The following is a 27900-nucleotide window of genomic DNA, read 5'->3' on the forward strand; positions in this document are numbered from 1 at the left end:
GCTAGGGCCAGCCTGGTCTACAGAGTGAGTTCCAGGCTGGCCACGGCTACAGTGAAGCCCTGTCTCAAAAACACAACAAAGGTCGGTAAGATGAACCGTGTTGAAATGGGGCAGGGAGAACAGAGTCAGTACTGACCGGTTTGGAAAGGGCACGGTGTGTCCAGCTGTGGCTGACAGTGAACATGGTCCAGCTGTAAATGTGCTGCGTGGTTCACGGATGAACTTCACACGTGACAGTGTCGCAGGGTCAGACATGCCCGAAAGCACAGTGAAGAAAAACAGTGACCCCTCCAACCTCCAGACTTCGGTTAGAGTGCTTGACTGTACCTCAGGGTTTAGACACAGTCACGTTCCCTTGACTGTACCTCAGGGTTTAGACACAGTCACGTTCCCTTGACTGTACCTCAGGGTTTAGACACAGTCACGTTCCCTTTGCCTGCCTTGATTTTTCTGCTTAGGTATTTGAACTTATTCAGATATTAGAATACTGCATAAAACATAAACTCAAACCAGGCGGTGGTGGCGCACACCTTTAATCCCGGCACTCAGGAGGCAGAGGCAGGTGAATCTCTGTGTTCTGGGCCAGACTGGCCTACGCAGTGTCTTTCTGGGCTCCCAGGATTGCACAGAGAAACCCTGTCTTGAAAAACCAATTAAATTAATAATTTAAAAGTCCAGGGTTTTGTTGTTATTTGTTGGTTTGTTTAATGTGTAATAGAAAGGTCCAGATAGCTCCCTTGCCAAGGATTAACAAATGGAGTATTCTTTTATCTTGTAGGGAACTGATGGTGTAGAATATTTATTAATTCCTGTTGACAGCGGAACATTGGCTGATTTCCTGGAGAAGGAAGAGGAGGAGGCTTAGACTGCCTCCTTTAGGTGGAAGAGTCTTGTACCCCAGCTGCCGCTCTTAGTAAGAATGCTGGTTTCCGTCTAGCACTAGATCATTCTGTCCAGCACGCAAGATTGACTATTGAAGGGGCAGATCATCAACTTTGAACTTTGATTAGGCTGGCTGGATTACTGTCTCTAATACTGTGCGGTGTCATCGAGTTGGGGGGAAATGTGCCTTTAATTTATTACCTCTCTGGAGACTTGTTGCTGGATGAACAGTGTGCTCAGGGATTATTTGGAACTGGATGTTTTGGATTATTTTATACTGAATGCTATCCCTAGTTTTTGAGGGCCGTTTAACGCTCCCTGAGCTGAATTCCTACAAGTGCACTTGTTTCAGATGTGGAAGCACAAAGATGGGGTGACAGAGCTCGTCAGGAGGGCGGGTTCACCTGCTTTCTCTGAAGTGATAAAGATGGGGTCACACAGAGCTCGTCAGGAGGGCGGGTTCACCTGCTTTCTCTGAAGTGATAAAGATGGGGTCACACGGAGCTCGTCAGGAGGGCGGGCTTCACCTGCTTTCTCTGAAGTGATAAAGGTATCCAGTGGGCTGAGATGACCCGCTACACATGCCCGGGACAGGTGGGACTGTTAAACTGAGGTGGTGGGAGAAGTGTAAGGAACCGATAGGGCGTGTGCCAACCAACACAGCATATTTAGTTCAGTTGGTATCTACCATCACCTTGATTTTATGATACAAACGGGAAGCCAGGCTTAAAAATAAAATCCCAATTTACACGTTAATAATTGTTCTCAGGACAGTAGAAGATAAAAACATTTCACTATTCTTGTACATTGACAGTTTTTATTTTCTTAAACAGCACGCAGGCATATCTGGCACACGCCTGTAATCCCACTGTCAGGACTCAGAGGCAGGCAGACTGCTTCTTTCCTTCCCACACAACAGTAGCAAGACATGAGCTCACATTTGTGATCCCAACACTAGAAGGGGAGGGAGGAAGCACGAGTTCCAGGTCAGTCTGAGCCACAGCGATGCCTGCTTCAGAAAACAGCAGCCGCTAAATAAATACACAGTGATCACATGAGACTTGCTGGTTTGCACTTTGCTTTCTGTGGTGTGTGTGTGTGCATGCATGCATGCGTGCGTGTGCTTCTGTGCAGAGGCCAGAGTAAGATGCTAAGTGTCTTTTACTTTCTTCCTTATTACCTTGAGACAAGGTCTCAGTGAATCAGAGGCTCCTTTTAGGCTAGATGGGCTGCCATGAGTCAGCCGTCTCTGCCTGCCAGTGTAGCTAGGGCATCATAGACATGCCCAGAGTTCTGCGTCAGAGTTGGGGTTCAAATTCAGGTCCTCATGTTCTTTTTTTTTACTAGATGTTACTAATAATAAATAAAAGACCAGAATGTATAGTCCTTTTATAATGCTAGTTGTTTTGAAGAGTTTGAAAAGGGATTCTGAGTGCATCTTACAGCTCTCGTGGGCACAGTGGCGTATTAACTATCTACTCATTTCCCTGAGCAGCTCTGTTCCTTCCTGTCTAGGAGGTGTAGGAACTTGAAGTTATAATTCCTGCCTGATTTGCTTCTGGGCTGGAGGTGTAATTCACCAGGCGAACTCTTTTCTTGTTTTTGTTTTAATTTTTAGGCTAGCATGCAGAGGTGTTGGATTCCTTATGGCATTTCCATATGTATGTGTGTATGCGTGTATGTATGTATATGCGTGTGTGTATGTACGTGTGTATGTATGTATGTGTGTATACACACACATTTCCATATATGTATAAATCATTGTACTTGGTCCTCCTTGATCCCCAATAGCCATCCCCCCTCTCTCCCTCTTCTGCTTTATTATCTCATGCATCCCATTACCCTCCTTGTCCTTAAAAATCTCTTCATCTTGTCTCTTCCCCTTCTGGTTTTATGACCTGCATGTGCACAAGCACGTGCACACACATACACTCACGCACACACACGTTCTAGGTTCTTCTAAGAGAGGGCATGCAGAATGTGTCTTTCTGCATCTGGCTTGTAGAACACCTGCAGGAAATGCTGTGTGACAATCACTACTTCTATTCTGAGTGTTGAACACCATTAATCAGCAACAAAACTACAAGTCACTTTGGAGATCAGTTAGAACACGCGACCTTCCATTCATAATGTGGAACACAGTTCAAGAATACAGCTGTACAGCCAGGCGGTGGTGGTGCACACCTTTAATCCCAGCACTTGGGAGGCAGAGGCAGGCGGATCTCTGTGAGTTCCAGAACAACTAGGATTATTTATACAGAGAGAGAGAGAGAGACAGAGAGACAGAGAGTATAAGAATAGAGTTGTACAAGGGGAATTCTGAGTGCTTGTGAGAATACTTCAATAAAACAAGACAAGAATCGGGTTTCTTTTGCTTGTTTTTTTTTCTTTCTTTTTTTTTTTTGCAAAAAACACAAAACTATTGCAGCTGGCTATTGTTATTGTTCATATGCCTCTATGAAAAAGTTTTTGCCATGTGCCATTTCTCCATGTGATTGTACACTTTACTCAGGTGACTCTGCTTAACTCTCAAAGTCTAAATTGTCTGAGTCTCTAAATAAAGTTGCCTATTGCATGAGACTTTATTCTGCCTCATTTTTAGGCCCCACTCTTCCAGGTTTATGCTGCCAGCTTGAGCAGTAATTGTACAAGGTGCTTAGTTTGATCCCTTCACCACCAAAAACCCCAAAATTATAGGAATAAGTACGAATATAGATAGTGATCACCAGTGGGTTTTTAAAATATTTTTTAAAAAGATTTCTGATGCCTAACTTAGCACACAGATTTACTTCATCACCCAAAAATGCCACTTAGGAAAAAAAAAATCAAATCCAGTTTTTAAAAAAGATTTTATATATAGAGTGCTCTGCCTGCATGTACATCTACAGGCCAGAAGAGGGCGCCAGATCTCATTACAGATGGTTGTGAGCCACCATGTGGTTGCTGGGAATTGAACTCAGAACCTCTGGAAGAGCAGTCAGTGCTCTTAACCTCTGAGCCATCTCTCCAGCCCTCCACATCTGTTTTTAAATGGTGTTTAAGATTAATCCGAGGGCAGAGATTACTGAGACGGACATCCCATGTATACAGAGCTACTTCAGAGGTGTTGAATGCATACATGAGCATCCAAAGTCCAAGGCCAGCCTCAGCTAAGTAGTGCACTGGAGGCTATCCTGGGTTAGAGATTCTGTCACATTAAACAATCAAACAAAAGCGCCTAGTGATATCCAGGTTTTAGTTGCCTTTTCCAAGAGTTTATAGTGAGCATGTGTCTTTATTGCACTCTTTACCTTGTGAGCTATACCATCTGGAACCTTACTGATGAACTTGGACGACGTCTTTGGAGCCCGCTTCTGCAGGAGGACGACAGCACCGTAACTCTCCCTGCACATCCCTGTTTCCACCCAAATGGTGCACAGCTTGTGTCTCTGACTCCCTCTGCTCTCTAAACCACGCAAAGAGGGTCCCTGTCTGTCTCAGACAGGATGATATTAATCTTATTCTCCAAATGAGCACCCAGCATTTCCTGCAGATCGGAAAGGAAGCCTCGTTCAGTGTTGCTGTGTTCACAGAGAATGACATTTATTCCTTTGGAAGCCGCATCCAGGACATCATGGTGGGACATTTCACCTGGCGAAAGAGGAACGAGCAACTTCTTAACTATCAGACATGGGATCTGTGCACCCTGAACCACCGCAGCAGAAAAGCCTGTGTCTGTATTCTGAATGAATGAACGCAATGCCCCACTGCTCCTGAGCACAGAAACCGCAGGCTCATGATGCAGTCAGATGTAGAATGCTTGCCTCTTGAGCGCTGCCCAGAACAGGTAAAGAAAAAGTCCAAACTACTTATCACTTTATGGTGCTGAGTCTATGTTCAGGGGAAAGTATGCAGGACTGGGACAGGAGAGACGGCACAGGGTGTGTGAGCGTGTGTGTGTGTGTGTGTGTGTGTGTGCGCGCGCGCACATGGAGGTCAGAAACCAGCTTTCAGAAGTCGGTTCTCTCCTCCCCTTGTGGCATCCGGGATTGAAGGCCAATCATCCAGGTTTGCAAAGCAAGCGTGTAGCCCAAACATGAAATTCCGCTGTACTTCATCCTCTCGGCCTGAAGGTTGTATCATACGGTATTCTGAATGTGCCAGCATTTTTACTGTAACATGTCACATGAGTCCAGGTGTGGAATTTCCCTCTTATGCTTGTGTTACATATATATATATATTTTTTTTTTTTTGATTGATGCAAAATGCTGCCAGGGATGGCAGTGTACTTGTAATCCTAGAACGTGGAGGCTGAGGCAGAAGGATCAAGAGTCCATGCCAGCCTCAGCTAATAGCTGGAGGCTAATCCTGGGTTATAGGAAACCCTGTCAACAAATAAAATGCCTTGTTGGTTATTGTGGCTGGGCAGTGGTGGCGCATGCCTCTAATCCCAGCTCTCAGGAGGCAGAGGCAGGCGGATCTCTGTGAGTTCAAGACCAGCCTGGTCTACAAGAGGTAGTTCTAGGGCAGACTCCAAAGCTACAGAGAAACCCTGTCTCGAAAAACAAAAAACAAAACGAAACAAAGGAACAAAGCCAGGTTGAGGAAGAGATCCAGAAGTTGTCCTACCTGTGAGGTAAAGGTCAGCCTTCACTCCTTGTAGAATGCTGCCCCCAGAACCAGCGCACAGGGCCACAACTTTGACTGGGGACTCTTCAAGACAAAAACAAGAGGCGTTACAGAGAGACATTCACTTTCAGCTCAGTGCTACCATCTGTGCTGAATCCTAACCCTAAAGCAGACTGACCAGTCTCTTCACCAGGGTACGAATCACTCTGTGTTGATTTAAAGATGGGTGTAAGGGGGCACACCTTTAAGCCTGTTAAGCTCAGGAGGCAGAGGCAGGGGGATCTCTGTGAGTTCAGGGCCAGCCTGGTCTACAGAGTTTCAGGACAGCCAGGGGCTACACTGTGAGACCCTGTCTTAAAAAAAATAAAACAACAGCTGGGCGGTGGTAGCGCACACCTTTAATTCCAGCACTCAGGAGGCAAAGGCAGGGAGATGAGTTCGAGGCCAGCCTGGTCTACAAGAACTAGTTCCAGGACAGGCTCCAAAGCTACAGAGAGACCCTGTCTCGAAAAACCAAACAACAACAACAAAACAAACAACAACAACAAAAACAGGCTGTTAGAAATGTGTTAGGCACCTCTTCCTCTCCTCTTTCTTAAAGACAGGCTCTCGGGGTGTAGCCTTAGCTGAACTCACACAGACACAGCTCAGAGCTCTGCCTGCTTCTGCCAGGTGCTAGAAGTAAAGGCATGGACCGCCACACCCAGCAGGTCTAGAACTGTTACCTGATGATTTCAAACCCTCTGTTCCCTTTGCAACAAAATCACAGACGTCCAGTGCTGACTGGAGATGAACACAGAAAACTAAGAAATACACTTTATCATTTAGGCTAGGGAGATGTATCCCACATTATAGCTCAGCCCACCCTGGCTGACAAGGTAGACCCACTGTCTCCCTGAGTGACGTGTTCTCTACCACTTACATGAATAAAAGCGGTGCACCGCAACCCCAGCCCCTGGGAGACAGAGGCCGACAGAGTCTGAAGCCATCCTATGCTCTGAGATCAGGTGTCAAAAATAACCAAAACCAAAGTTTGTCCAAGTCACTGTCGATCTGCTAGCTATGAAAGACGTTTACCTACGGTCTTCCCTACTCCGAGAGCTAAGCGAACATGAGATAACTTTAGGTGTTCTTTGATCCGCTCTATCATTGTTGCCAGGGAGACGGCTTCATCCAGTGTGCACAGCCGTCCCATTCCAGTATCCAGAAGCAAAGGCTGGAGAGAAACACAAGTCAGAAGCTTTATCTATGCCCAGTCCTAAGGGATGCATAGAACAACGGGAATCGGTAAGGTCTGTGTACAGAAGCTCGTGGTAGCTTAAGCTGAAGCCTGGGGTGCAAACCTACAAAAACGCTAACTTTTGGGAGCTCACACCCTGCTTGGTATTTAACACATAATCAAAACTAAGTTTTTAAATTTGAGGTAGGTGCTACTGTTAGAGGCCCCCACCGGGCTAAGCTTCCGACTTGTGAAAACTCCCAAGGCATTTTCTTTTCCTGAAAAGCAACAACCATCCAAGCTTCTGCGGATGGCAAGGAATCTTCCTCCCTGGTAACTCACGGCCATTTATAGTGATAGCAGGCGCCCTCTTCTGGCATAAAGGCATATATGCAGGCAGAACACTATACAGAATAAATAAATAAATCTTTTAAAAAATGTGGTGGTGGTCTTATCCTCACCTGGTGGAATCAAGAGAAGAGTGTCGTAATCAGGAAAGCCATAGGGAGGAGTCATTTAAGGCCTTTGAGACCAGACGTGGAGCTACAGGATTTATTTTTTTGTCTGTCTGTCTATCTTATTGATTTTTCTCGAACCAACTCTTTGTCTCATTGATTCTTTGTACTGTTCTCTTTTTCTATTTTATTGATTTCAGCCCTCAGTTTGATTATTTTCTGTTGTCTACTCCTCCTGGGTGGGTTTGCTTTTTTTGATCTAGAGCTTTCAAGTGTGCTATTAAGTCACTAGTGTAAGATTTCCTCAAATTCCTTACTTAGGCATTTAGTGCTATGAACTTTTCTCTTAGCACTGCTTTCATACTGTCCCATGAGTTTAGATATTTTGTGTTTTCATTTTCATTGAATCATAGGAAATCTAATTTCTTTCTTTTTTTTTTGAACTAATAGAGCTTAATGCTGTATTAGGTGTACTAAAAATCCAATGGACATATTTAAAGATAAAAAGATTAAATACCCCTTAAAATTGAACAACAATGACATTCTCTGGGGAGCCAATGTTGGCCTTCTCTAATTTCTTATTTCTTCCCTGACCCAGTGGTGATTCAGTTGAGCATTGTTTAGTTTCCATGAAACTGAACTTAAACTAAAGACTTCCTAAGATTCAATGAAAAAGACCATACAACATCCCAAACTCATGGGACACAATGAAAGCAGTGCCAAGAGGAAAGTTAATACCACAGTAGCGAATTAACAGCACACCTGAAAGCTCTAGAACAAAAAGAAGCTAACTCACCCAGGAGGAGTAGACAGCAGGAAATAATCAAATTGAGAGCTGAAATCAATAAAATAGATACAAAGAAAACAATACAAAGAAACTCAAAGCGATTATACTAAAATCAGGAACAAGACAAGGCTGTCCACTGAACTAGTGTGGGATTATTTTATATCTTCTGCACTCATACAAACACCTTATTTTTGACAAAGAAGCCAAAATTGTACAGTGGAAAAAAAGAAAGGATCTTCAACAAATGGTGTGGCATAACTGGATGTCGACATGTAGAAGGATGCAAATAGATCCATTGCCATGCACAGAACTCAAGTCCAAGTGGATCAAAGACCTCAACATAAATCCAGTTACACTGAACCTGATTGAAGAGAAAGTGGGAAGTACACTTGAACACATTGGCACAGGGAACCACTTCCTAAACGTAACAGCAGTAGCACAGGCTCTGAGAGAAACAATTAATAAATGGGACCTCCTGAATGAGAAGCTTCTGTAAGGCAAAGGATACGGTCAACAAGACAAAATGAAAGCTTACAGAATGGGAAAAGATCTTCACCAACCTCATATCTGACAGAGGGTTGATCTCCAAAATACATAAAGAACTCAAGAAACTAAACATTAAAATACCAAATAATCCAATTTAAAAAAATGGAGTACAGACCTAGGCAGAGAATTCTCAACAGAAGAATCTAAAATGGCTGAAATACACTTAAGGAAATGCTCAACATCCTTAGTCATCAGAGAAATGCAAATCAAAACAACTCTGAGATTCCATCTTACGCCTGTCATAATGGCAAACATCAAAGACACTGATGACAACTTATGCTGGAGAGGTTGTGGGGAAAGGGGAACACTGCTGCATTGCTGATGGGAGTGCAAGCTGGTACAGCCCCTTTGGAGGTCAGTGTGGCGAGTTCTCAGAAAATTAGGAAATAACTTCCTCAAGACCCAGCAATACCACTTTTGGGTATACACCCAAAGGATGCTCAATCATACCACAAGGACATGTGCTCAACTATGTTCATAGTAGCATTGTTTGTCATAGCCAGAACCTGGAAACAACCTAAATGCCCCTCGACCAAAGAACGGATAAGAAAAATGTGATACATTTACACAATACTACTCAGTGGTAGGATGGAACTAGGAAAAAAACCATACTTAGGTAACCCAGACACAGAAAGACAATTATCACATGCACTCTTAAGTGGTTTTTAGACATAAAGCAAAGAAAACCAGCTCACAAATCACAATGCCAGGGAAACTAGAGAACCTAAGAGACACACATGGATCCACTTAGGAAGGAGAAAAAGACAAGATCTCCTGAGTAAATTGGGAGTGTGGGGGGCGGGAGGGAGGGAATGGGAAAACGTGTATAGCTCAACAAAAACAATTTTAAAAATGCAGAGCAGTAAGAGGACAAAAAGAAATCTTACCTTCTCCAGGGACAGAATTTCCGTTTTCTCATAAAGTTGTTGGTTCTGGGAGAGAAAGGTGAGCACCCGCATCAGGGCTTTCTGAGTACAGTTCAGGCTGATCCGTGTCTCTTCCTCACCATCTCGCCTAGAGGAAAACCAGCTGTATTTTAAATACCCGACAGTCTATACCTGCTGTAAAGATTTATATGAAACCAAGATGTGATCAGCAGAACTTGTTTAATCCCAGCCAATCAAACCACGGCTGTCAGGACCCCTGAGATCACAGGGAACGGTGTTCTCACACCACAGCTGCCTCAGGACCCCGACATCACAGGGAACAGTGTTCTCACACCACAGCTGTCTCAGGACCCCTGACATCACACGGAATGGTGTTCTTAAAACACAGCTGCCTCAAGACCCCTGACATCACACGGGACGGTGTTCTCAAACCACGGCTGCCTCGGGACCCTCTGACATCACACAGAACTGTGTTCTCACACCACAGCTGTCTCAGGACTCCCTGACATCACACGGAATGGTGTTTTCACACCACAGCTGTCTCTGGACCCCCTGACATCACACGGAATGGTGTTTTCACACCACAGCTGTCTCTGGACCCCCTGACATCACAGGGAACCGTGTTCTCACACCATGGCTGTGTCAGGACCCCTGACATCATTTGGACGTGTGGAGATCGGAGGACATTTTGCAGGAGCAGGTTTTCTCTTTCACCCAACACTTGGAGGCCAGGGCAGGAGTTTGCGGCCAGCCCGCATACATCCTGAGACCTTGTCTCAAAGGGAAACTAAAGCAAACAAAGCAGAGAAAGGGGATCGAGATGGTTCAGTGGGTAAAGACGCTTACTGCCAAGTCAGCATGGCTTTATCCTTTGGAGCCTCCTTCCCCTAAGATATCTTCTGACCACCACACATCTGTCACGGTATGCACATGTACATACAAACACACACACGCTAAATAAATAATATAAAACAATTTTAAACGGAGGCATATACAATGTACCTAGCGGGAAAAGAAGTGACAGAGACGTCTCCAATTCCTTTCACCGCAGACATGACTTTGTCCAGATCTTGGGTGTGGCTCACATTGACTTCTAGTCGGTGAGCTCCCTCTGTGGGGCAGGTGAGAGCTTTGGAAGGGTGGATGGGCCTTGTGCTGCAAGCTCCTGAAGAAAAAGTTATGGGGAAGTCAAGGCTTTTGCAGCGCTTTGGAACTAAAGAGATAAACTACTCTATGTAAAATCTGTATGAAATGTATCAGAATTCATTTTCCTGTATATATGTGAACATACATACATAACCATTAGATCTCATTACCAGTCACAATAATCTAAAGATTTGGTCTGGACATATAAAATAAAATCTATTTTCACAATTATTTGCTAAAAAGATTCATATTTCAGGAAATTCTATACAAAAAGGAAAGAAACAGAAACACTGATTTTTTTTTTAAATTATCCACTGTTTGGTCATTCAAACCAAAGTATAGATCACAAGTCCTTATGTGTTGAACACTTTATAAAGACCATTGTGTTGTCGAGGCTTCAGTCCAAGGCCAGGTGTGGTGCACACGCCTTTAGTCCCGGAACTGGGGAGGGAGAGGCACAGGCTCTCCAGGAGTTGGAGGCCAGCCTGGTCAACAGAGTGAGTTCCAGGTCAGCCAAGCCTTCCCCAGGAGACTGTGTGTTTTGTCTCAAAAACAAAACAAAAAACATCCAACAAACAAAACAAAACAACAACATAATTGCTTTAGCCCAAAATATATACCAGAATCCTGATTGTGCTGGATGCAAGCATCGGGGAGATCCTGACACTGCAGGGTGTGGTCAGCATGCTTCTCCTTAGCACCGGGAAACTGAAGCAGGAGGATCTCCAGTTTGAGGCCCTTTTCCAGCTAAGGTGGGGGAGGGCAGATGACTCACTGGGTAAAGGTAACTGTCACGTGAGTCTAAGGACCTGAGTTCACTTCCAGAAACCCACGGTGGGAGGGGAGGGAATCCACTCCTGAGAGTTGTCCTGACCTCCACAACTGTGAGCGCCCACAGTCACACAATAACAAAGATAAATAAATAAAAACAACAACAAACCAGAGCAAAGCCTGGGTGTCTATGTAGCGAACCCATGTAACACGACTTTGCCCAGCATCTCCTGCGCATGCTGGGGTGTGGACTCTGTGTAATCTGACTGAACAATCATGAAGACATTTAGCAACGAAGACCCATGCTCCGCTTGCTCATCCCAAGTGATGCCATAGCCTGCTGGTGCTGGCTAGGTTTTGTCAGCTTGACACAAGCCAAGGTCACCTGGGAAATAGAAACCTCAACTGAAAAAAAAATGCCTCCATCATATTGCCTGTGGGTAAGTCTGAGGGGCATCTTCTTGATTAAGTGTTGATGTAGGAAAACCCAGGACCCTGAGTAGGTAGGTGGTCCTGGGTTCCATAAGGAAGCAGGCTAAGCAAGCCGTGAGGGGCAAGCCAGTCAGCAGTGTTCCTCTTTGGCCTCGACTTGAGCTCCTGTCTCCAGGTTCCTGCACTGAGTTCCCTTTATGACAGGCTGTTACACTGAAGAGGAAACAAACCCTTTCCTTCTCAAGGTGCCTTTTATAAAAGCCAATCAGGACAATCCTCTACCTAGAGTTCAAGGCCAGCCTGCGCTACTGAGACCCAGTACAAACAACAAAAATGTTCCTTGGTTCATTTTGCTTTTGTTTTGGTTTAGGTGGGATGCTATGTATAGCCAGCGTCTGGCTAAATAGCTCGGACCGGCCTTAAATCAACTCTCCTGATTCAGCTTCCTGAATGTTTAAAGTATAAGGTTTTGGAGTCTAGGCTTATGCCACACCAAGGCTAGTTTACAATGTTTATTTTCCTTTCTTTTTCTTAAAAGATTTTGTTTAGATTTATTTGTTTCATCATTTTATGTATATGAGTGTTTTACCTGCATTATATGTATATATCATGTGTGCCCACAGAGCTCAGAAGAGAGCATTGGTTCCCCTGGGACCGAATTACTGATGGCTGTGAGCCTCCATGTGGGTGCTGGGAACCCAGGTCCTCTGTTAAGAGCAACGAACAGTGTTCTTACCTGCTGAGCCAATTCTTCATCCCCAATAGTTCATTTTTCAAATGAAACTCAGACCAGAGAGCTAGTTCGGTGGTGGAGAGCACTTCTTTTTTTTTTGTTTGTTTTTTTTTTGTTTTTCGAGACAGGGTTTCTCTGTGGCTTTGGAGCCTGTCCTGGAACTAGCTCTGTAGACCAGGCAGGTCTCGAACTCACAGAGATCTGCCTGCCTCTGCCTCACGAGTGCTGGGATTAAAGGCGTGCGCCACCATCACCCGTGGAGAGCACTTCTTGCTTTTGCAGAGGACCTGGGTTCAATTCCCAGCACCCACATAGCAGCTCACAGCTGTAAGGGAGGTACAGGACAGACCTACACCAAATTCTCTGCACAGAGGAGATTTATTAATCTGGAGTGGTGGGGCAGGGGTGCCACCAAAGCAGCAAGAGCAGCAGCCAGCACAAGCAAGCAAGAAAGTAGGTGGTTCTTTGCAGGAATGGATTTTTTGTTGTTGTTTTTGTTTGTTTGTTTGGTTTTTGGAGACACAGTTTCTCTGTGTAACAGTCCTGGCTGTCTTGGAACTCACTCTGTAAACCAGGCTGGCCTCAAACTCAGAGATCCTCCTGCCTCTGCCTCCTGAGTGCTGGGATTAAAAGCGTGGGCCACCACCACCCAGCACAGGAGTGGGTTTTCGAGAAAAAAGGGGGGAGTCTGTACTAGAGTGAGTTAGTAAATCGTGATTGGCCGTATTAGCCAAATAATGAATTCTGATTGCTGGACCCTGGTGTTTTGTCTTCGGAGTAAAGTCAGTGGCCAAATAAGGGACTGGATTTCAGGGGCTAGCTTTAGAGATGTCATTTAACAAACAGCAAGGGGGAGGGGGTAAAAGGAAAAACCTACTGACCCCATGTTTGCCAGGCTCAAGCCTGCTAGAGCCCTTTATCAAATGACTGTAACTCCAACCCTAGAGAATCTTGCACCCTCTTCTGGCCTTCATGGGCACTACACACATGTAGTGCGCTTACATACAAGCAGACAAAACACTCAACAGATATAAAAATAATAAGTACATTTTCAAATGAAATTTAACTACCAAATTTAAGCAACACATTACTTTTTAGTACTCTATAAAAGAGAAAACCCTGTTTTCCCTAAAAACAATTTAAAACTTTACTAGGAAGACAGTCTAAAATTTCAGAGTATTTGTAGGGAAATCATTAATAGGGAAGGACATAAGTTTTCTCACCGAGCCCTTTGGCCAGCCAGGTGTTGACTCCCTGGGGTGCAGCATCATAGGCCGTGTGGGGAGAGTAGATGGCGACCCTGTTCTCCAGGGCCCGGATAACCAGGCGCTCCTTCCAGGTTTTCCAAGTTACACACTTCATGGCGCGGAAGATCGGTGGGTGGTAGGAGAGAATGAGATCTGCCTTCTTTTGGAGAGCCTCGTCCATGACTGCCTCGGTCAAGTCATTGGTCAGGAAGAGTGTACGGACAGTGTGGGGCGGGCTCGGTTCCACCAGCAACCCCACGTTGTCCCAACTCTCGGCAAAGGAGAGGGACGCAAAGTCATTTAAGGAGGAAAGGAGGGACTTCAGATCCATGAAGGAACGAGAAGAACCGCAGACCCAGGACGGGGTGAGCCGGATGCTGGTAGGGAGCCGGAGTGCAGACAGCAGCATACAGAAACCAGGTGAAACGGTGCCTGGAGTCAAAACACAGGAAGTGGTATTTACGTACAGTTCCGTTCTGCCTCATGAGGCTAAAGCTGGAGTAAGAGCTGTCACCAAGACCTAGATTCAAATGGTGACTCTGCCGATCCACAGCAGGTTGGGCTCAGCTAACTCATTTGACCTCTTAACTTTGGGGTTGACTTTGAGACAGGATTTCTCCATGTAGCCCTGGCTGTCCTGGGACTTGATCTGTAGACCAGGCTGGCCTCAAACTCCCAGAGATCCACCTGCCTCTGCCTCCCGAGTGCTGGGATTAAAGGCGTGCGCCACCACCCGGCTTAACTTATTTTCTCATATACAAAATGGAGACATGACACATAGATTAATAGAACTGGATTAATTTAAGATGTAAGAGTTAGTTAATAAGAATCCTGAGCTAGTAGGCTGAACAGTGTTGTAATTAATATAGTTTCTGTGTGATTATTCGGGTCTGGGTAGCCTGAAAACGAATGAGCAGTCTCTGTTTACAAATTGGTGCTCACTGTCTGGCTTTACTCTGCTAAGCCATTGGCCGAAACAACTCGATTCATCAACCAATAAAAGCAACACACAGACAGAAGGACATCCCACATCACCTACCTCACAGCCTTCTAGAGAAACAGATGCATTAGTATGTCACCTGGAAAAGCCTGATAAAACACAATCACTCATCACCTCTTACATCCTTGTTGCCCTCCCCATCATTGCGTCACACGAATAGCCTGTATCTCTACGCCACACTCACAAGCACAAACACACACGAACATATATACACGTATACTTAAGACGAACATGTTTAAGGAGCTGGAGGTGTGGCTCAGCTGATAGAATGCTCGCCTAGCATGCATAAGAGTTCAGCCCCCGGCACCATATAAACTGGTTATGGTGGCACATGTCTGGGTGTGGTGGCACTTGGGTGTGGTCACACTTGGGAAGTAGGAACAGCAAGATCTGAGGTTCAAAGTCACCCTCAGCTATCCAGGCAGTTCAGGGCCAGCCTGGGTTACATAAGACCCTGTCACAGACATTATTTAAAACTTAAAATACTGAGTACATGAGCAAGAAATGGAGGCAAACCAGTCACTTCACAAATGAGCAGTGTCAAGACAAGAAAAGGCCAGAGCTGCCCCCGAACAAGCACTACCTGCTATATGTAGGGCATTTACCTACATATTCTGTGTCTGGATAGCGGGAGGGCAGAGACTCAAAACAACCTAACAATTCAAAATAGACAGATATAGTTACTGTGTGATGTGTAATCTGAGAGTTAATAGTAGCTTTGAAGAAAGGAAGTGTGTTGGCCTCATCCAGCTATCAAGCTGCTACCAACAGTGCTGAGGAACCTTGTGATTGATTTTATTGTTACTCAATCAACCCCTATTGTGAGAGGGCATGAATGTGTCCGTCTGTGTTTCTGACACAATACGGATACATTCAAAATATTATCTGAAATAAAATGGGGTCTCCTGAGACCCTGAGAGGACTCAGTCGCCAATCCTACACCCGTCCACTCCCAGGAACTTGAAGTGAAGCCGCGCTAGTGTGAATGAGAACTGGAAAGCTGTCTTCTGAGACAGTGGAGAGACTGAGCTGTTTCAAGCCCGGAGTCGAAATCTTGAGCTCTCTTTAGCCCTCTGAAGAGCCATTTGCTAATTTCAAGCTGCAGGAGCGCTCTCTTTGCACTCGCGTCTGGCTCTGATGCACGCATGGTTCAAGGCTTTTTCCAGGACAACAGCACCACGCGGCACAGCCTTGCATCCTTGCATCAGGGCCGTTGCCCCCTCCTGCAGCCAAGGGGGTGTCCGCCCAGGTCGCTCCTGGCCTCCTCCTCGAGGGCACCCTAGAATCCTTGCAGCGAGGGGACCCTTTCAGCGCCCACTACTCACCAGCCCCAGAGCCTCTTCTGCTGCGTCACTTCCGCTCCGCCCGGAAGTACGGTGGGCGGAAGTGGTCCCGTGTTTCTGGCTTCCCATTATCGTTTGATTCGTGCACTGGATCCCGCTGCGCCTACGTTTTATTTCTTGGGACTTGTTCGGAGTTGTAAACTAGTACTAGTGCCCGCTACTACGGGAAAAGCAAATAGGGAGGGCGTACGGGAAGACGCTTTTAAATACGATCGTCAGGTTAGTAAGACCTGGGGTTTGGGGAAAAAAGCCTGCGAAGTTGAAGTTTGTTGCACGCACGTCTTAGGTAAAGTCGGCGTCCTGGGTAGAGGGAGCGCCGGTGCCCAGCTAGACCAGTATCTGGACGGGGGGAATATATCTAGACTGCAGAAAGAACCTTGGAGGAAAAGGAGCAGAGAAAGTAGAATGTTGGGTAGGATCTCAACACTAATATGTTCGGAGTTTTATTCAAAGGATGCTATCCTAAGCTTGTTGTAAATCTACCGTCAAGATGAACAAGCATAGCGGGAAAGATAGGGTTGAAGTGAACGAATTCCTTCTTCTTTTAGGATTAGGAACTCACCTTCAGGTTTTCTCTGCAAGTCGCCCTGGAACTATCGAGAAAGAGAGAATGGTAAGTATTGCAGAATTTGTCTAGCTGGGTGATTGTTTGTTTGCTTTTATCCCCGTCGGATTCCCTGGAGCTGGAGCTACTAGCTGGTGGGAGTGCTGGGAACCGGCCGGGTTCCCCCTGAAAAGCAGCGAGTGGTCTTAATTGCCAGGCCTTCTCCGCAGCCCATTACAGGTTTTTAATTATGATTTTTTTTTTAAAGAAGTTAGATGAGGTACTGAGTGTGTAGCTCCGTGGCGGAGTGCTTACCTGGATGGGGGGGGGGGGCTGGGGAGAGATGTGTGTACTAGGCTGGACAGGACAGAGTAGAATAAGCAGGAGGCTGGTGCAGGAGGATTGCTGCTACAGTGGGGTCAACCCAAGCTTCATAGCAAGACCTGACGCAAATAAGCAAAAAAGGAAACCTCCAAATAGTTTCTTGTTTGTCTCTGAAATAAGATGTGAAAAAAAGTAAAGTTATCAACACAAGAAAAGAAGAGCAGAGGAGAAAGCACTGTGGCCAGCGGCACGCACGCAGACTCGGAAATGCCGACGACTTTTGGGTTGTCGTCTTTAGTAAATGACGGAATTGCTTCTTAACTCTGTTTTTCAAAATAAACTACCCAAAGGACATGGTGGGAACATTTTTTTTTTTTTTTTTTTTTTTTTGGTTTTTCGAGACAGGGTTTCTCTGTGGCTTTTGGCGCCTGTCCTGGAACTAGCTCTGTAGACCAGGCTGGTCTCGAACTCACAGAGATCCACCTACCTCTGCCTCCCGAGTGCTGGGATTAAAGGCGTGCGCCACCTTCGCCCGGCGGAACAATTTTTGAAAAATCAGTTTGTTAACATTTTCCCAGTTAAATTAAAGCTGTTGAGACATAAAGATCAGTAATAAAAGCCGTGCAGTGGTGGTGCATGCCTTTAATCGCAGTGGCTTTCTGTGAGGTTGAGGCCAGCCTCGCCTACATGGCAAGTTCCAGGACAGCCAGGGCTACACCAGGAAACCAAATCTCCAAATGCAAAAACAAACAAACAAAAAAGCCATTGTTTTTAATAAATCATAAAAATTCAAAGTAGGAATAGTTATTTCAATTACAATGGTTGTATCCAAAATTTAGCAGAGATGCCAGTTTTTCATCTGTATGAATCTTTTAGAGATTTTTGTCCTTTTGAAATAAATATGGGCCGGACGTAGTGTCACACGCCTTTAATCCCAGCACTCGGGAGGCAGAGGCAGGTGGATCTCTGTGAGTTCAAGGCCAGCCTGGTCTACAAGAGTTAGTTCCAGGACAGGCTTCAAAGCTACAGAGAAACCCTGTCTTGAAAATTAAAAAAAAAATAATAATAATAATAATTAAAAAAAATAATAAATTTGGAGAAATGAGTATGACTTCTCTCGGTGCCACTTCATGCGAACAAGCCATCTTTAATGTCTTTAACCAGATTGCCTTCTTAAATATCCAGTCAGAAATAAGACAGGACCTGTAGTTACTGGAAGAAATGTCACCCGTTCTCACAGTCTCCTTTTTTTTCAGTCTGTGACGTTGCACACAGATGTGGGAGATATCAAAATAGAAGTCTTCTGTGAGCGGACCCCCAAGACGTGTGAGGTGAGTGTCGTAATGTGGTGACGCGCACCTTTAAGGACAGCGCTCAGGACGCAGAGGCCAGCCTGGTCTGTGTCGTGAGTTCCAGGCCAGGCCGAGCTATAGAGTGAGACCTGTACTTAAACAGAAACCCTCTGATATAACAGGACAGCCACTTTGAAGTTGATTTATTCAGCCTGGAAAGTCAGAAAGCTCTCTGTGGGCCCACTATCAGGAGGGGGTGCCGTGGTTGCAGGTGTAAGTCTCCACTTGTGACGTCAGAGTTAAATCAAGAGAACGAAGGATGGGTTGGGGGTCGGCTCCGCAGGGAAGAGAGCTTGCTATATAAACATGAGGGGCAGAGTTCAGATTCCCGGGACTCAGAAAATGCTGGGTGGTCAGCATTTCCCAGTGCTGGCGGGAAGAGGATTACACCAGCCAGCTCCAGGTTTGGTGGGAGACCCTGTCTCATAGGGAGAAGCTTGAGGGTGATGGGTTAGGATACTCTTCCTTCTCTTGCTTCTGCATATGCACAGGGACTTGCTTACCTACCTACACACACATACACACACACACACACACACACACACACACGAATGCACATACTACATGCATACCACACTAAATAAATATATAAATTGGTAGGTACTTTTCCTGTAACCATAAAGTGTCCAGTATCTTTTTTCTTTTGCCTCATTTTTTCAGGAACTATAATTAAGATGTAAGAGAATTGTTCTGTAAACACTCAGCCTGTTGAGATGACAAGGATAAAAGGAAGAGGAGTCAGCTAGTGTTCACTACTGCAGCTATTTGTCAGAAGACTTTCCAGCCATGTCTAGGGTACATGATGAGCAAGAGACATTGCCTGCCCTCAGGTACTGGAACTCCAGCTGGGAAAGGCAAGAGTAGGGAATCAAGTAACCGCAAAAGAGTCCATTCCTTAAGATATGGAGTATGCAGGCCTTCCCAGGACCTGCTGAAGACTGAGTGGCCAACGCCTAGAAGCCATAGTTATGTGTGTCGTGATAGTGTCTTCAGGGGCTAGGATTGTACGTTTATCTGAAGTATGTTTCTGCCAAATCTATTTCTCAGTCATTCTTTTTCTCTCTTCAGAATTTCTTGGCTCTTTGTGCCAGTAATTACTACAACGGCTGTGTGTTTCATAGGAACATCAAGGGTTTCATGGTTCAGACAGGAGACCCAACAGGTGAGTTTTTCCTCTAGCTGAATTTAGTCATATGAAAAAAAGTATCTACAATAACTGAAAAATAAAACAGGGAGACTGTAACAAAACTACTTTGACAGTCGCAAAGTTTAAGGCTTTGTTTCTTTAAAGATGAATTTATTCTTAGGCCGGGCTGTGGTGGTACACGGCTTTAATCCCAGCACTCAGGAGGCAGAGGCAGGCAGATTTCTGTGAGTTTGAGGCCAGCCTGGTCTACATAGGAAGTTCCCAGACAGCCAGGGCTACTCAGAGAAACCCTGTCTCGAAAAAAAAAATGTGTATTTATTTCTAAGTATTTTGCCTAGATGTATGTAAGTCACTGCATGTGTATCTGGTGACTGCTTAGGTCAGCAGGAAGGTAGGTATCAGCTCTCCTGAAACCGGAATCTTAGATGGTTTTGAGCCAACCATGTGGATGCTGGGAACTGAACCCAAGTCCTCTGTAAAACACTGTTTTTTTGTTTTTCTCTTTCTTTCTTCCTTCCTTTCTTTCTTTCTTTCTTTCTTTCTTTCTTTCTTTCTTTCTTTCTTTCATTAGTTATTTGAGAGAGGTTTTCTCTGTGTAGATCTTGGGACCTGTCCTGGAACTCATTCTATATAGACCAGGTCCACCTAGCAGCAAGATATTTCTAGAAGGAGGTATTAGCCTGCAACTATAAAATATGACCAGTTATTAATGAGGGGATTTTCTCCTTGTTGGGAGGATTTTACTTTTCTCGTCTGTACTGTTAATTTGGGGTAAGTGCTAGAGGCCAGATGGCATACAGGTCTATGACCTCAGGTACCTGGAAGGCTGAGACAGGAGGGTGGTAAATTCAGGGTCAACAGGTTAACTAAGGAAACCCTACCTAAAAATAACAATTAAAAGGAAAAAAGATGGGAATGCTGGAGATACGTAACTCAGCGGTAGGGTCGAACACTTGTGTAGCATGCATGGAGTCCTGAGTGCAGACTTTAACAGCTCTCTCTTCTTCACGTGTGTGTGCACACACGCATGCACGCACACATGCATGCACAGAGTTCTGCTAGGGCTGGAGATGTGACTCTGTGGTTTGCACTTGCCCAGCTTGTGCATTACCCTGGGTTGGACCCCCCTACACCATATAAACAAACAAGCATGCTCGGAAATGGAGCCCACTGAAGTCTAGTGGGATGCTCCTTTGATTGGCTTGTCTTGTTATCCAAGCACCAGACAGGGAGGAAATGGAGCCCACTGAAGTCTAGTGAGACGCTCCTTCTGATTGGCTTGTCTTGTTATCCAGGCACCGGACGGGGAGGCAGCAGTATCTGGGGCAGGAAGTTCGAGGACGAGTACAGCGAGTATCTGAAGGTACAGCCTGTGCTTCCTGTTTACACGACAGTACACACTGATGTCATTGTGAGCCAGGTGCCACATCCATGGCGCACACCTGTAATCCCACCATTTGGGAAGCAACAGCAGGCGGATCTCTGAGTTTGAAGCCAGCCTGGTCTACACAGTGAGTTCCAGGCCAGCGAAGGCTACACGGTGAGACCATATATCAACAAATAAATCAACGTTTTTGTTGTGTGCACGTCCTCAGTGAGTGATACGCAGGTGTAAGTGGCAGTTCTAGCCCAGCATAGACTGTGGCGTCTGTGTCAGCTGCATCAGGGCATGAAGGGGCTTGTCCTTAGGTCCACCATCAAGTGCCCAGCCCGTAATAGAGGAAAGGGCTTAGTCTCTCATCGTGAAGTCTGAGTTAAATGACGTGAGTCACGTCCATCTTGGGTTTCTGTTGTTTGGTTGCTTTCTGAAGCTCTTTGTAGCCTTGGCCGGCCTCCCACTCGAGCGCTCCGCCTGTTTCTGCCTTCAGTGCGGGATTTGAGGCGGCAGCACCACACCCACCTCTCGCTGGCCTTTCTGGAAAGGGAGGAAGACTTCTCCATGCATTGTCAACCATCAGCACCTCCAACTTTTTTATTTTTTTAAGGTTTATTTGTACTATTTTTAATTGTCTGTAGGAGTATGTGCCAGCACACACACATAGACTTAGACAAAACAGTCATAAACATAAAATTTTAAAAATTAAAAATGGTGGGGGCTGGAGAGATGGCTCAGTGGTTAACAGCACTGGCTGCTCTGGAGGAGGAGGAGGAGAAGGAGGAGGAGGAGGAGGAGGAGGAGGAGGAGGAGGAGGAGGAGGAGGAGGAGGAGGAAAGAAGAAGAAGAAGAAGAAGAAGAAGAAGAAGAAGAAGAAGAAGAAGAAGAAGAAGAAGAAGAAGAAGAAGAAGAAATAACTAGTGCCAGTTAATAGGCAAATGCTGAAGAAGAGGGAGGAGGATTACTAACTTGAGACCAGCCTATGATATATCTCTCTCTTGATCTGGGACATTACTGTTGACAGAATGCATGGTCAGCAGGCAGGGAACCTTGAACAAGGCATGGTGTGCACACTTGTAAGCCCAGCACTAGAGAGGTAGCGGCAGGAGGATCAGAAGTCCAAGTTCAGTCTTAGCTACAAAATGAATCTGGCTACCCTGGGCTACATGAGACCCTGTCAAAAAACCGTTGTCTTACACAGCAGAGTTGAGAATGGGAATTAAAGGTTCACATGCTCTGTATGCCAGAGGAGCTCTTGTACACACACTCCAAGACACACGTGCCATTAATTATGAAAGGCCTCCTTCAGTCCTTGTGCTGTGTGGTTCAGTCTGGTCTGAGAAATCCTCGTACCTCAGCCCCTCGTGCTGGAGCCATCTGTGGTTGGTTCTGTGCTTTGCTGTTGGTGACTTGGGCACAGCTCAGACTGATTTACCTCGGTAATATACTTTCAAGGCTTATGTACCATACCTTGTAAACTAGTAGTATTGATATTAGAGCTAGGCGAGGCTTCCTCAGATCATCCCCTCTGGGGGAAGAGCCACGGATGCATTCTCTGTGGCCATTAAGAAAAGAGCCCTCGGTCAAGAGACTCCGTCCTGCCCAAATGTAAGTTTGCCATCTGCTTGGCCTTTGAGAGCCTTTGGACAGACCCCTAAACTAGTATAACTAGTGCAGCAGACCCCTAAACTAGTGTAATAGTGCAGCAGACCCCTAAACTAGTGTAACTAGTTCAGCAGATCAAGGAACTAGCAGAGTCCAGTGTGCAGGAAGAGATTTGAGGGACTTGGGTTTTGTTCCTGATCATTCGTTCCAGCACACTATTCCTTAATACAAACGTATTATACGTTGATAGAAATAAGTGTTTGTGTCTACTTCTTCACAGTGAAAATGGAATTGATTGGAAGATATGATTACATAAGCAAATTGTAGACACGATTACCAGGGATAAAGATAATACATGCACTCAGGAGGCAGAGGAAGGCGAATCTCTGAGTTCGAAACCAGCCTGGTCTACAGAGTGAGTTCCAGGACAGGCTCCAAAGTTACACAGAGAAACCCTATCTCAAAAGCAAACAAACAAACAAAAAGATAATACATAACTTTTACATTTGCATTCATACTAAGAGAGAGAAACTAGCTCAATGATTCTTGGTCCCCTGAATATTGGGAAGGCTGAGAATGTTCCTGTCTACCTTTGGGGTTTGCGGTTGACAAAGCATAGTTAAATTAATGCCTTGGTTGTCTTTTTCAGCACAATGTTAGAGGTGTTGTATCTATGGCTAATAATGGCCCAAATACCAACGGATCTCAGTTCTTCATCACCTACGGCAAGCAGCCGCATCTGGATATGAAGTACACGGTGTTTGGAAAGTGAGTGTTCTAGTTGTCTTCTTGGTGCATCCGTGTACGTCCATGATCACGGCATAGCTCATGCTGGAAAGACTGGTGGACAGCTAGAGTTCCTGGGCTCTAGGCCCAACAGTCAGCAGCTGTCTTACCTTGAAGAAGTTATACACTATCTGAGCTTCGTTTTCTTTATTTTGTTTAAGAGCCACCAAAGAATTGCTTAGGCAAGTTAACAAATTAATACACACACACACACACACACACACACACTTGTTTTCATTAAGAACAACATATCTAAAAATAGTGACAGGGACGGAGTCAAAACACCAGGAACTGAGTCAACACCTGAGGGTTATCTTGCCCCTATTCAATAACTGAGTTCTATTTGGAGAATACTCACAAAGACTCAGGGAAATGGAAAATCCCCAACATTTCAGTACATGCATGTATAGTTGTTAGGTCCTTGGTTCCCAGGGGAGGGGGGAGCACTGCTGCTGAGAGGCCTCAGAAATGGCCTCAGAGTTGTCCTAAAATTCTACACTATGTACGTCTCTCTTAGTGTCCATATTGTTGTCTAAGTTCTCTGGGATTGTGGTTTGTAGGCTGGCTTTCTTTGCTTTATGTTTAAAAACCACCTATGAGTGAGTACATCCTTTCATTGCTTTTCACTCTGTGGCTCGCTGTGTAGTTGGGTGGCTGGCCCCTGATGTCCTCCCCCTTTCCTCATTCCTAGATTCTTTATCTTTTTCTCCTTCCTTTTATTCTCTCTGCCTGCCAGCCTTGCCTATCCTTTCTCCTGCCTTGCGACTGGCCAATTGGCCGTTCTCAGGTGTTTTGGGAAGGCAAAGTAACACAGCTTCACAGATGAAATAAAATGCAACAGAAGAGAATGTAACACATGTTTGCATCACTAAACAAATGTTCCGCAGCAGAAACAAATGTAACAAAACTTAAAATACTCGGCAACACCTTTTATTTAAGTACATGCTTCATTGGCCTGGAGAGATAGATGGCTCCGAAGTTAGAAACTCTGGCTGCTCTTCCAGAGGAAGACCCATATTGTGGCTTGCACCCTCTGCAACAACAGTTCTTGGCACCACACCCTCTTCTGGCTTCCTTGGGCACTGCATGCATGTGATTTACAAATGTACATGGGTAAAACACCCATATACATAAAATAAAAGTGTAAGTGTCTATAAACCCCAATCCTTGCTTTGCGCTGCATTTAGTTGTAATATATAAAAGCATTTCCCTCCGCAAATGCATAGGCTTAGATTCCAACCTTGTATTTTGTTTTAAGGAAAGGCATTTTTTTGGGCTGGAGATGGCTCAGCAGTTAAGAGCACTGACTACTCTCCCAGAAGACCTGCATTCAATTTTCAGCACCCACATGGCAGCTCACAATTGTCTTTAACTTCAGTTCCAGGGGATCTGTCTCCCTTACACAGACATGTATGCAGACAAAACACCAATGCACATGAGATAAAGTAAATTATTTTTAAAAAAGAAAAAGAAAAGGCTTTTTTTATTAAAAAAAAACAAACAAAAAAACAACAACAACACATTTTTAGGAGCTGGAGAAATGGCTCAGCAGTTAAGAGCACTGGCTGTTCTTCCAGAGGACCTGAGTTCAATTCCCAGCACCCACATGGTGGCTCACAACCATCTGTAGTGAGTTCTGGTGTGCAGGCAGACATGCAGGTCAAACACTGTATACATAATAAACAAATATTTAAAAACACACACACATTTTTAGAACGTTTGGCCCATAATCATTTGCTTCAGGGCTTTGGCCTGTTCAGCACGTCATGGAAGCATGTGGTGGACCAAACTCCCCACTTCGTGGCCAAGAAGCAAGAGAGGGGAAGAGATGAGGTTCCACAGTCATTTTTAAAAGCATAGTATCTGTGACCCAGAGACCTCCAGCTATACCCCACCTCTTTTCCGTGTGTGGGGATGGGGGGGCAGAGGTTCTACCAGGTGGTTTCCTTAGTCTCTCAGTGACTCAGCTAGACTGGCTAGCCAGAAAGGCCCCGAAACCCTCCTATCTCCACTCAGCCAGCTCTGGGATTATAGGTGTCCTGGGGTTTGAACTCATATCCTCTTGCAAACAGCGGCCATCTGCCCGGGATCTAGACTCTATCTCTTTTTTTTTTTTTTTAAATATTTTTTATGGTTTATTTAACTTTATTTTATGTGCATTGGTGTGAAGGTGTCAGATCCCCTGCAACTGGATCTTCAGACAGTTGTGAGCTGCCATGTGGGTGCTGGGAATTGAACCCGGGTCTTCTGGAAGAGCAGTCAGTGCTCTTAACCACTGAGCCATTTCTCCAGCCCCGACTCTATCTCTTAAAGGCTTTAGTACCTCCCAGTAGTCCCAAGCTGGTGACCAAGCCGCTAGCACGTGGACCTCTGAGGGTACTCAAGTTCCAAACCATAGCAGCAGGTATGTATACATGTCCTTGAGATCACCCGGTTATAATGAGAAAGCCCTGGGTTCAGGGCCACTTCACTCTCCTTGGTGACTTCTGTGGATGGGACTGACGTTACAATCCTGCCAGGCCACGTGATCAGAAGTGAAGGCCCACTGAGGTGGAGTGCTCTTCTCTGGAGACTGTAGTTCCTGCAGACACTCTCTCTCACTGAGTGGAGCACTGCCCCATGGAGACTGTAGTTCCTGCAGACACTCTGTCTCACTGAGGTGGAGTGCTCTTCTCTGGAGACTGTAGTTGCTGCAGACACTCTGTCTCACTGAGTGGAGCACTGCCCTCTGGAGACTGTAGTTGCTGCAGACACTGTATCTCACTGAGTGGAGCACTGCCCTCTGGAGACTGTAGTTGCTGCAGACACTATCTCACTGAGTGGAGCACTGCCCCATGGAGACTGTAGTTGCTGCAGACACTCTGTCTCACTGAGTGGAGCACTGCCCCATGGAGACTGTAGTTGCTGCAGACACTCTATCTCACTGAGTGGAGCACTGCCCCATGGAGACTGTAGTTGCTGCAGACACTCTGTCTCACTGAGTGGAGCACTGCCCCATGGAGACTGTAGTTGCTGCAGACACTCTGTTTCAAGCTGAGGACAGCTCTCATAGCACATTGCTTCTCTTCCAGGGTCATAGATGGTCTGGAGACTTTGGATGAACTGGAGAAGTTACCAGTGAACGAGAAGACGTACAGACCTCTCAATGATGTGCACATCAAGGACATAACTATCCATGCCAACCCATTTGCTCAGTAGCTACCACAGGCCCAGACAGACACTTGGCAAGCTCATCACTGAGACGCGCCCATTGGCCTTTATCCTTCTGGTGTTTCCAGTAATGACATCTGTATGGGCCCATAGTGTTCACCCCCAGTCGTGAGCATATTCTGTACCATTGCTGTTATTCAGTGTTTAAATACAAAGCAATGCCTTATTTTTTTAAGGCTGAACATTCATAACTAAGAATAAGCCTCCGTGTGTGATTTATTTGGGAGCTGGGTGGTAGGCCCCTCAAAAAGCCAAAAGAAAAACCAAACAAACAAAAAACAGGCCTCTTAAACAGAGAAATTTAAACTTAAAACATAATGTTAGCCATCATATAACCAGCCGTCTCCCCCATGCACATCTGTGAAGTATTCTCATCTGGTTCTGTTTGAATAACTAACATCAGTTTTACCCTGCAAACATTTGTTTCTTGTGCTTGTTTAATAAAATGCTGATTGGGGCTGGAGAGATGGCTCAGAGGTTAAGAGCACTGGCTGCTTTTCCAGAGGTCCTGAGTTCAGTTCCCAGCAACCACATGGTGGCTCACAACCATCTGTAGTGAGATCTGGTGCCCTCTGCTGGCCAGCAAGCATACAGACAGAACACTGTATGCATAATAAATAAATAAATAAATCTTTTTACTTATTTATTATGTATACAACATTCTGCCTCGATGTATGTCCACACACCAGAGGAGGGTGCCAGATCTCAGTACAGATGGTTGTGAGCCACCATGTGGTTACTGGGAATTGAACTCAGGACCTCTGAAAGAGCAGCCAGTGCTCTTAACCTCTGAGCCATCTCTCCAGCCCCCCCCACTTTTTTTTTGAAATAAATCTTAAAAAAAAAAAAAACCCAAACCCTGTCCCTTGTGTCCAGCTCACCCCAGCTCAGTTCACCTCAGCTCAGCTCACCACCAGGTGTTTCCTGGCAGGCGGGTGGGGCACGGAACTGTGGTCAGGGTGCAAGTGGCAGTTAGGGCTGTTCTGCAAGTTTTGTACTTTTCCACTGCTGATTGTCATCCACCTAGGGCAAATGCTTAAAGCAGTTGCAAGCAGGCTTTTTGAGTTGGGGTCTTACAAGACATAGCTGAAGCTTTGGTTGCTGCTGTTAAACCGACAAAACTCCCATCAGCCTGGTCATCAACTCCATCAGAGATCTGAGAAGGTAAATGTCATCGCAGTAGAGAGGAAATGCAGACCAAACAGCTGCAGAATCTAATAAAAAACGACAGAAACTAACCCTGGCTCGAAAAACAAAAATCAAAAAAAAAAAAAAACCAAACCATTTAAACGGTTGCAATCAGGGCGCGTGCTCCTTCTGACCTTGCTTCCCTCGCCTTTTGCAGTGCAGAGTCAGATCAGGTTTTGCTGTGAGAGCTGAGGAGACCAGCACCGTGATTGCAGTGTGGAAAGGGATTCTCAGAAGGAAGCCTTAGGAAAAGCACCACTGCCACCCCACCCCCACCGCTGGCCCGCGCCTGCGCACTCGGGGCGCACACAAG

General features: G+C 45.5%; 3 protein-coding genes across 6 annotated transcripts in view; 2 read left to right on the top strand and 1 right to left on the bottom strand.

The window, feature by feature from the left end:
* Orc2 (origin recognition complex subunit 2) overlaps positions 1-3460 on the top strand; it is a 32690-nt gene extending 29230 nt beyond the window's left edge. For all 3 annotated transcript variants that reach the window (XM_075956289.1, XM_075956287.1, XM_075956288.1), the window contains 2 exons: positions 779-1300; positions 1363-3460. In XM_075956289.1, the coding sequence (XP_075812404.1) occupies positions 779-865 (87 nt within the window). In that variant the 3' untranslated portion in view covers positions 866-1300; positions 1363-3460. The remainder of the gene's footprint in view (positions 1-778; positions 1301-1362) is intronic.
* On the bottom strand, positions 3444-16088 carry Nif3l1 (NGG1 interacting factor 3 like 1). Of its 2 annotated transcripts, XM_075956290.1 has the most exons (7): positions 16039-16088; positions 13690-14145; positions 10387-10549; positions 9385-9511; positions 6568-6706; positions 5491-5574; positions 3444-4512 (listed from the first exon to the last, which is right to left on the bottom strand). In XM_075956290.1, exons 2-7 carry the CDS (start codon positions 14120-14122, stop codon positions 4328-4330), a joined length of 1131 nt encoding a protein of 376 aa, XP_075812405.1. In that variant the 5' UTR covers positions 14123-14145; positions 16039-16088; the 3' UTR covers positions 3444-4327. The 2 variants fall into 2 exon arrangements, with proteins under 2 accessions (XP_075812405.1, XP_075812406.1); XM_075956291.1 differs by lacking the exon at positions 6568-6706 and having other exon boundaries at positions 4433-4512.
* On the top strand, positions 16081-26600 carry Ppil3 (peptidylprolyl isomerase like 3). The gene is made up of 7 exons (XM_075956292.1): positions 16081-16275; positions 16605-16669; positions 18181-18255; positions 19345-19438; positions 20719-20786; positions 23053-23171; positions 26261-26600. Exons 2-7 carry the CDS (start codon positions 16667-16669, stop codon positions 26385-26387), a joined length of 486 nt encoding a protein of 161 aa, XP_075812407.1. The 5' UTR covers positions 16081-16275; positions 16605-16666; the 3' UTR covers positions 26388-26600.
* The last annotated feature ends 1300 nt before the right edge of the window (positions 26601-27900 follow it).

The sequence above is a fragment of the Microtus pennsylvanicus genome, chromosome 22 (assembly GCF_037038515.1).
Source record: "Microtus pennsylvanicus isolate mMicPen1 chromosome 22, mMicPen1.hap1, whole genome shotgun sequence".
In the NCBI taxonomy this organism is placed as follows: domain Eukaryota; kingdom Metazoa; phylum Chordata; class Mammalia; order Rodentia; family Cricetidae; genus Microtus; species Microtus pennsylvanicus.